At 43.2% G+C, this 10,199-nt stretch overlaps 1 protein-coding gene across 1 annotated transcript; it reads left to right on the top strand.

The window, feature by feature from the left end:
• The first annotated feature begins 1,726 nt into the window (after nt 1-1,726).
• Nucleotides 1,727-9,553, top strand: CINP (cyclin dependent kinase 2 interacting protein). The gene is made up of 4 exons (XM_085879984.1): nt 1,727-1,850; nt 2,503-2,632; nt 5,329-5,458; nt 8,627-9,553. The coding sequence occupies exons 2-4, from the start codon at nt 2,588-2,590 to the stop codon at nt 8,836-8,838; spliced, it is 387 nt and encodes a 128-aa protein (XP_085736110.1). The 5' UTR covers nt 1,727-1,850; nt 2,503-2,587; the 3' UTR covers nt 8,839-9,553.
• The last annotated feature ends 646 nt before the right edge of the window (nt 9,554-10,199 follow it).

The raw sequence follows: 10,199 nt of genomic DNA, 5'->3' as shown, positions 1-10,199 counted from the left end.
ATTTTTCAATAATTTCCTGAAATTTGTAGAATTTGTTTTCCATTTGGAAGTTGTAGGTTACGATGTGTAAATAAAGGTGGAACTAGAAGGGCACTCGGTGGAGCGCATACCTCCGCCACATAATCTCTGATCCACAAGAACATTTCGGGCCCCATACATTTTTGAAATATCACGCTACAGTGTATATCGTTTTTGGCCTTATCTCTCAATGGTGAAGAATCACTTAAAAAATTAAATAATTATTTCATTTCCAGATCTGGGTTTGGATGTTCACCAAAATTGAATCAATTTGTTGGGGTCACACACTCAACCTGTCCACCAAGTTTCGTCCGAATCCGTTCACAACTTTTTGTGATATCGTGCACACAAACAATCAAAGACAGAGAGTGCCGAAAACAGGACCTCCTTCACCTTCGGTGGCGGAGGTAAAAAGTCTAATTTCATGCAATTTAATTCCAGGCTCGAAGTTTCTTTCTTTCGAATTTCTTTCAGAATATATATATATATATATATATGTATATATGTATATATATATATATATATATATATATATATATATATATATATATATATATATATATATATATATATATATATATATATCTTCGTCTTCTTCATCTTTCAGCGGCTCCCGTTAGGGGTTGCCACTGCTGATCATTCCTTTATGATCCGCATACTGATTTGGCACAGGTTTTACGCTGGATGTCCTTCCTGACGCAACCCTGGTCGCCTCTTACGACACAGGGATAATTTATATATATATATATATATATATATATATATATATATATATATATATATATATATATATATATATATGCAGGGACCCACGGAACATCCATGCAATGTAAAATGTGACTTCAAGTCCTCAATATCCGCCTCCCACCCAAGATCTCAAACTCCACTTCCCAGCTCCCAAGTCCTAATCTCAAAGTCCTTCACCACTCATTCCCAACCCTGAGCATTCAAACCTTCAATCCCCTCTACACTCCAAGCCTTCAAACCCTCCCCTCCTCACCACAACTCCTCAACCCCTCCCCCCCAAAAGGCCTCAACGTTCCCCTCCAAATTTTGTCCCATCTTTTCCCTCTCCTCCCAACCCAACTCTCGTAAAAGTAAGGGGAATTGAAGACTAATGCCTATAACTACTGTGACCTTCACAAATTCTGTGAGGCATATCTGCTCCAACCTTTTGAAGGAGCGTTACACACAGACGGATGGACAAACAATCATATTACAATATAGATCCGAGCAAAAAGGCCCGTCGAAGTGACGGGTGACCCTTGTGTGTTTTCACACTGTTCATTCCAATATAGATATATTATAACAGTGTAGTATAAATAATTATTACAATATAATCTTTACTATAATTCATGGACCGGTGTTTGTGTGTTTGTTTGTGGGTTTGTTTGTTCGTGCTACTCTTCCTACTGTTCTGGCCCAATTACATCCAGACTTGCTCCAGAGGAGCAGCATAACCCCAAGCCCAATTAGTGTATGGGGATGTTTTTATCTTTGCCGGTGGTCTTTGGGGGTGGGGGGGTGGGTGAGGAGGGTACGCAAATTCTCCATGTGAATGTGTATCGTGAAGCACCACCTCCCGGTGGGGGAGCTTATTACAAGTCTCCACCATTTATGGTGCAGTATTCCTTTCCCCACGTCTTTCTAGTACTGTGAGGTGTTTTGAATTATAAGCAGTAGGTATGTTTTGCTTCATGCATGTAAATCGAGTTTGTTTTTTTCTTTTTTTTTGCGTATGCAGAGCTGTCACTTTCCTATACACCGCCCAAATATAGGTATGCATCAGCAGAACATGTTGCAAGCTTGGAACAAGATTGCCCATAGGGCAGGTACTCTGCTCGCACACAATAAGTAAATGACAGTCGTTTGGGATCGTGTTGTGGGTAATTTGGTGGGAATATTGGTTGTTGTTTTTTTGTATATTACTTGTTGAACATTTGCTGTGGTTTTTATTTTATTAACGATCCATGAACTGGTACTCCTGCCTGTCCTCCGTTCTTGTCATACGAGTGGTTGAGTTTCCACCATCGGCGCCCTGAAGGTGCACAATTGGGTGAAAGCGATTTGCGTTTCGTAAAGTAACTTATGGTGCATCATAACCTGCCGCATGGTTATACATCTGACTGGTGCACCGTGTGCGCGCGTAACCCTCGGTGAAGTTCGTGCCCTTGGACGAGGTATCGGGCGGGACTTAAAGCCTGTAACCTTGGTTTGGGGCAATGCTCTGAGCCAGTGGCTTTGGCCGGTTGATGGCTCATGTGATTTGGTCATTCCTGGACCGGTCGCCCGGCTATAACAGTATATTTGTCTTGAGGTGCTATAAGGTGCAAAGCCAAAGATTCAATTTTGGCAGACCTGAAAATATTGTGTTGAAATTAATTTTTTATATAGGTTCCAACTCCTCCCTGTGTCTTCTTAAACCTCACATATTCTGCTAACTTCATGCATCCAATCCTAATTCTTAATTTTATGTGCCTACAGTGTTGGTGCCAATGCATCATTTGAGATTGCAACTGACAGAAGTGTGGAAGAAGAGACGAAGGAGGGTTCCAGATATACTGTAGAGATGGAAGGATGGTGTAAGGAACTTACTGAAACGGTAACAAAATTGGTAAGAAAACACTTCCTCGTTTGGTTTTTAATGCCATTCATTCAGAGTTTCCTGGGAAAGTGATTTGTGCTTTCCAACCTTTCTGGTCTCTTGGATGCAGCTTTTTTTTTTTTGTATACCTTGTCAAGCCTCGTATGAGAGCTAACACACAACGCACAGCAAGGGGGGCATGAGACAAGAGGGGCGAGGGAAGGACAAAGCAGTGGGGAACAGAGACATTAGGAGATCTGTGGAAGGGAGAGGGATGGGGCGGGGAACATGGGGAATAAAAGATGGACATTACCTGGGACTTTCAGGAAGGAAAGCAGGGAATTTGAAGGATGTGGGTTTGTGGTGGATTAATGGGGGTAGAAAAGATCGAGGATTTCGATGGGGGACGATAAGAGGTGGTGGTGAACAGCCGTTTTGAAGGCCTGGAGGGAAAAATGGGATTGAACAGAGTGAGGGAGTTTATTCTAAAAGTGGGAAAAAGAGGAATGAACGAATGAAGGTGAGCAGTGATTCGTGATTTTGGTAGTTTTACCAGAAGGGGGTTGTTGGCGGACCTTGAGCACCCTGTGGAAATATGGTGGGGACAAATCACAGACAGAGCAGGTGGAAGGGGGGGGCGAGACTGGAGAGGAGACTGTTGAAGGCAGAAAGACCACGGACCTGCCTGCGGTGTGAGAGTGAGAGGCCCAAAGACTCAGCTTCACACTGTGGAAACCAAGGCATTTCGGATCATTGGTATCTCTCACGATGAGGCTAAGAAAGGTGGGAGACAGGAGCACCAACCCAGAAGGGAGAGCAGTACTCCATCAGGCTGCGGACGAAAGCTTTGTATGTGATCAGGAGCTCAGGTGGGCCGAGGAAGGACTTTGCACGACGGAGGATTCCCAGTCAGCGATTGTCTTTTGAGGCGAGGTTGGAAATGTAACTTTCCCAGGAAAGATCATGGCAGATAATGAGACTCAGAAGCTTGAAAGAAAGGACTTCTTCTAGAGGATTGTTGTGAAAGTAGATGTGGAGGGGGGCGGGGGGGGGTCCAACAGTCCTTTTGGAGAGACATAGTGAGAAGTTACTACTGTATTTTACTTTTTGCTTTGTATTTGCTATGCTCTTGCTCTTTGCTGTGCTCTTACAGCAGTAATAATTATTCACCACATGTTCAGAAGATGAAAGTGAATGCTGTGTAAGTTATCCTCTCACCATTGAAATGATCAATTTACAAATCCATCCATCCATCCATTGGGACCATACTCTGTGCAGACCGTTTCCTTGGCGATACAGGAAGGATGTGGTGTTGGTGACAAAGCATGACTTCAGTTATGGAAAGTTATGTCGTGTCTGAGCTGGACCGGGAGAACTGACTCCACTCAGCCAAGCATAGTGAAAAGAACCCTGATGTTTCACTTTTATTGCATTTGACAATGGGTGAGAAGCTTCCCCCAACTAAATCTGCTTGGCCTTTCAGTCTAGTATGTTGTCAAGGTCTTTGATTCAGTGCTGCCTGAACCTGGTTAGTGGTATCCTGCATCACCTTCCCAGATGCAATTGCTTTTTCTGGCTTATAGATAGTACCCCCTCCATCCCTCCCATCCCCTACGACCCTCCATCCCCCATCCCCTACCCCTGTCTTGTGAATAGGAAATAAGTTATCACTGGCACCCTGGAGATACAAATTCCTGCCCTGACTACCAATGGCAAGGCAAATGAAACACCACACGGTGTATCATTGCCTTGGTGCTGTTTTGCATCACTGAACGTACCTTCAAACAGAGCACCATAGAGATATTAATTGGCAACACACTTTGTATGCCTGGTGTTGGCTTAATGGTTCGGGTGGTGAGCTTTGGATCCTTGGATCCTGAGTTCAAATCCCGCTTGGCTGTTGAATTAATACCAGGTGGGGTTGACTACCTGTCATCCTTCCGAGGTCAGCAAAATGAGTACCAGCTTGCTGGTATCCTGTGTCGGAGTGGCGACCCGTCCAGGATCGTGTCCAATAGCCAAGGAGACTGCTTAGGCATCACCTACGCTCTGCACAGAGTATGGTCCCAATGGATGGATGGATGGATACATTTTGTGTTTGTTGCTTGAATCTTTACCCCATGCACATAGTGCAAAATGGGATTAAGCAATTGGTTCACTCTGTCTGTCTGGCAGTCCATTTCTATAATTGAGGAATTACTCAATTCCAATGGAATGTTATATTTTGAACACTGTGGAACATGAATCGGAGCATGAACCTGCTGTTTTGCAGTCCTTTGGCTCTGAATTTAGCAAATGGCACACTTTCTCGTCCCGAGCGGAGTTCCGTAAAATCAAGATTCACACAAAATGGTGGCACCCAGCGAAGCAACGACAGAGCTAACTTCATCAAAAAGATCTGTTTGTTTAAGTGCATACTTTTCTCAAAGTCGGTTCCAAAATCGTCAGTTTCTCCGAGAAGGGTTGGCCGAAGGTTCAGCTCTGGACTGTTCCGTTTGACGTATCGGCTTCATACGGGTTGCTATCAGGTCTGTTATTCAAAGTTCCAAAACATAGCTAATCGGGATCATATTCAAAAATGCAAATCAAGCGTTGTAAAGACTCTTCCCATGCCCTCTTTCTCAAGACTGCACAGGGTAAGATGTTGTATGAACTCTCCGGTTATCCCAGTTTCACCTTGTCAAAAGCTCATTTTTTTTAAAATGCTGACCACCTAATCTACGCAGGAGCACATTATCAAGAAGATGGAGCATATCGTCAACACGCTTCTTTCTGTCTGTGAACTCGAGTGGCATCAGAATGGGCAGAAATGGAGGAAATGCCCTTTATTCCTTACTTGGCACACACTTCGTTTCTGTGAGCACTCCATTCTACGACTCAACTTTTTTTTATTCATTCCTTCTCCATCTTAACCTTTTTCTTTTCTTCATTCTCATTGTTTCAACCTGTTGCATATGTTGAAGACTTAATTTTACAGGCATTTAAAAAAACTTGTACCATAGCAATAAATTGAAAGTTTCAGTTTGTACATCAATGCAATGAAATCAAGTTATTATTGGCTATGTTTGACCATTTCTGCTTTTTCCCATGCATAGGGCTTGCACGATAGCGAAGGGGTAGCATACTTGCTTTTGAGCTGTCCAGTTGGGCTGGCAAGATAGCCGAGAGATATTCAGACTTACCTCTCAACTCTCTAGCCTGGGTTTAAATCTCGGCCCAACTATAAACTATCGTCCCTGGTGTTTCGCAGGAGGCCAAGGCATCAACGTGTGCCGTCCCTTAGATGCGCGTTAAACTGGGCATCCCATCTGCCAGCATTCCTTTGTGAGCGTTAAAGATCCCACTGCGTCCTTCATGAAGTGTAGGCGAGCTTTCACCAGCACTCTGAATAAATTCGAAATCCCTACTCCGACCTATATGGGGCACTGCATCAGCAAAACAGCCATTCCTTCAGCAAATGATGCAACTTGGAGCCATCTGCTGCATCAAAAAAGAAAGGAAGCTGGCAAGTCCAAGTTCGATTTCCAACCTCAATGTAGACTGTCACCCTTGTATTTTGCAGACAGGGCATTATCGTGAAGTACGGTCATACGCCATATGACGTTGAGATTGCATGGGGAAAAAATGGCCGCCCCAACAAATGTGTTCAAAATAATAGGCTGATAAGGCCGAAGTCACATTTGCTCTACGGCGAGGATGCGGCGGCCGTACGCCCTCTGAATTGACAGAAACATGCAGCGGCCGCAGAGTTTCTGCGGTGGCCTCAGGGTGGCCCTACGCCGTTTGGCTATATTTTACAGGTCGTAAGGTCGCCGTGGAATTATAACACGGAGTTATAACTTTTTTCATTTCTACGTTCGCCATAGAAATTCGACAAGCCGGAAAAAAAAAAAAACTGGTAAAAAAAAAAAATTAGCCCATTCGTTACCGTCCGTCTGGCCGCACGTTCGCCTTAGGGCCCCCCTGCGGTCGCCTTGCGGGCACCTTGCGTCTGCCTTGAAAATTCTATGGCCGCCGCAGGAACGCCCTAAGGTCACCGTGCGACATCAAATCAAAGACCGTACGCCAACCCCACGTTTTTGGTCTCCACAATTTATAAATACGCCGTGCGGCTCCCCGAAAAATAAAAACATATGTGACTGCTACATTGTGTGACCGTGGAAATACTGCGGCCGCCGTATAATTGCTAGTGGCCGTAGATTTTGGAGACCCCACGGCCGCCGTGGCAAATGTGACCTTGGCCTAAGCGACTATTGAATGAAGTCATAAGCTTTGAAAAGGCATGCCTTTTATTCTCGCGTGTCAGTGAGTATCCATCGGATCGGACGTGAGGCTGAGGACCGTCTGCCAAGATTTGTCTGCTGGACGTTAAATATTACGATGCCACGGTGACTGTGCAAAGTGTAGGTGATTGTAACTGATACCTTAACTAAATTTCAAATTCCTTGCCAAACCAGCTCCGGTCAAACTTCTTGTTTGGTTTTCTGGTTTGTGAAAGATTCCGGTCAATCGTACTCGTACAAGTTTGATGAGCCGCTGAACTCAAACTAATGAGGAAAAGTGTGTGATCATGATTATGATGATTATGAGATTAGTTTGATGTAAGAGGGATCTCAGGAAATGGGGGTGAAATTGGAAAGAGGGTTGGGGGGAGGGGGAGTTGAGAGAAAAGGGTGGCCTGTGAAGAAAATAAATCCCACTATAATTCATGGACCAGTGTTTGTTTATTTGTTTGTCGCACTACTCCTCCAACAGTTCTGAGCCAATTACATCCAGACATGCTACAGAGGATCAGCATGACCCAAATTAATGTATAGGGGTGTTTTTATCTTTGCCGGTGGTATTAGGGGGAGCGAGGGGGATGGGGGTAATGCAAATTTTCTATGTAAATGTGTATCGTGTAGCACCGCCTCCAGGTGGGAGAGGGTATTATAAGTCTCCACCATTTACAGTGCAGTATTCCTGTCCCCATATTTTCCAGTGAGGTGTTTGAATTATGAGCAGTAGGTATGGTTTTGCTTCATGCATGTAACCCGGGTTATTTTTATTTTTTGCCGACACAGAGCTGTCAGTTGCCTAAACACCGCCCAAATAAAGGTATGCATCAGAAGAATGCGTTGTATGCTTGCAACAAGATCGCCCATAGGGCTGATACTCTGCCAGTAAAAGGGATTGGGATGTGAAATATGCAATCATTTTTTGTACACCATCTATGGATGACCCTTTTGGGATGATGCAAAGTACGTGTTACGCGTACACACTGTCCTAAAAGCAAGCAGATGGTCATAATTAAAAAAAAAATGCAGTGGTAGCTTTTGATTATTCAATTTACAAAGTCGATATGTTATTATATTATTAAAAAACAAGACAGTCATTCACCACCATCTTAGGTCATACCCCATCCACAGCCATGATCTTTTCTACCCCCACCAACCCTCTCCAAGCCAATCTTTTTCCAGTTTTTTCCTTCCACTTTTGTGATTGAGAGTTTGTGACTGCATCCATTTTCTTCACCCCCAGTGTTATCCCCTCGCCCTCATTCTTCCCCACATCCCTTGTCCTTCCAAGTCTCCCTCTATTTTGTCCACCTCATCCACTTCCCACTCTCTTTCTGCTGTTCTCCTTACGTTATGTTACATCCTGATCCATCCTGTGTTCTTGCTCATCCACGAGCCTCGACACTGCATACAAATAAGAGCGAAAGATCAAGTCTCCAAAGTCTGATTTCAATTGAGCATATCACGAACTGCCTCGTTAACGTCATGAGTTCCCTTGATTTGATAAACTCGTGTTCAGATATAAAATACACTGCAACATTGCCTTCGATTTATCAATAACTTACTCTTGTTCATAAGTTTGCCATCTTCTGCGGTCTGGGTGCAAAACCCTAAACCCCAAGAACAAAATTTCATTATTTTTATGATCTTGGCAGAAGGTACGGCACATTATATGCTTGAGACATTCGCAGTTGCTCGATTAAAGCGACATCAATTCTCACCTTTGCGTTTTGTTTTGTTTTTCCAGATCTTGTGGCACGCAACGTGCTCGGGACATATGAGAAGGAAATGGCTCTGAGGCGCCTCATTGCATCGGATCTTGCCCATGTGTCCAGCCGTGCTGCTGCCATGGTGCTTTTATCATGTTGGCTGTACGAACCACACATTTCCCCACATACTGCCTTTGATCTGCAGTCGATGTTGTTGGAAACTGGATACCAGCTACCGACACAACAATGACAGTGACGTCGTCATTTCCACTGATTCAAACATGACCTCCACCTGGTTTCCATTTAAATTACACTGTTGCTCATATCCATCAAATGCTTGCCATGATCTGGTTTTCATAGGCCAGTGCAATTTCCCTCGTTTCTCTCAACTCGACAAGAATCATGTATATATATATATATATATATATATATATATATATATATATATATATATATATATATATATATATATATATATATAATATATTTTGACCCCTTAGCACTCCATCTGGATCCAAACAACTATTTTCTTGTTGTGTAGGATCACACACTCTCTTGATTTATTTGTATTTACCCTTTTCGTTGATATCTCTTGTTCCTCGTGACCCCCATCATCTGTGCGTACGTAAGACTGGCGGCAGTAGTTAATGTTTCGTATTGTTTATCTCATTTAGGGCCCGTCCGGAATTGTGCGCTCCTGGAGGGAAGTTGTATGAGGAGATATAAATTAGCGTGTGGATGTAAATGTAGGGGAAAGATTTTCTTTCCCCACCATTTGGAGAGATGAAAAGCATGGGAAAACTCCACAGAGTAATATGGTGGTGGGAAACTCGTGCAGTAAGATTTTCCTCGACCGATCAGGCCGTTTGTGATAGAGAAGTTGTTCTATTACACAGTACATTGATCAAAGAAAAGTTTTGTTCAATTAATTAACAGAAAATAAAAATTTATATTTAACAACGGTATCTGTTCTGTTCTGTTCTGTTTAGCCAATACTTTAAAAACTCTGCTTGGCCAAACTGACATCAAATCTGAAAGATAAAGTTTCAAGGCATATTTTGTTGGGGGGGTGGGGGAGCAGGGAGTTGTGTTTAATCCTTGTGTTTAATTCTTGTGTGCATGGTGCATGCCTGCAGGGAGATGGTGGACTTCAAAAAAAAAAAAAAACCCACCATACTTGTGTCAATAATAAATTGACAACCTCTCGTACCGAGTGCAACAAGACACGAAGGTTCTTGACTCTTGATAGATCCGCAGCAGCAGCAGGTGGGTGAACTCCTAACTTGTTTACGCCAAAGAGAAAGCAAAAACCAGTGACTGAAAACTCTTCCACGGCATGATACGTAATGAAGCAACTCTGGACAACTATTCTTCTCTCCCCTTCTTACTCAGCTTTCCCATTTATATATCCTTGGAGAGAAAGCATTCACAAAGTCTCTCACATGACAAACTGCTCATCATTGCTCGACTATTCTATATCCGGAAGTAACCGCAAATCTTTCACACACTGGCAATCTATTTACACAGATTATAGAGGAACTTCAGCATAATTTGATAAGCTTTTCCACAAATCAACTTTTGGAATAAATTGGAATCTAAGATTCATCAATT

This window comes from Eptatretus burgeri, chromosome 4 (genome assembly GCF_056783735.1).
Source record: "Eptatretus burgeri isolate ZD-2024b chromosome 4, Ebu_testis_v1, whole genome shotgun sequence".
Lineage (NCBI taxonomy): Eukaryota > Metazoa > Chordata > Myxini > Myxiniformes > Myxinidae > Eptatretus > Eptatretus burgeri.
This window is presented reverse-complemented; position numbering and strand designations above follow the sequence as displayed.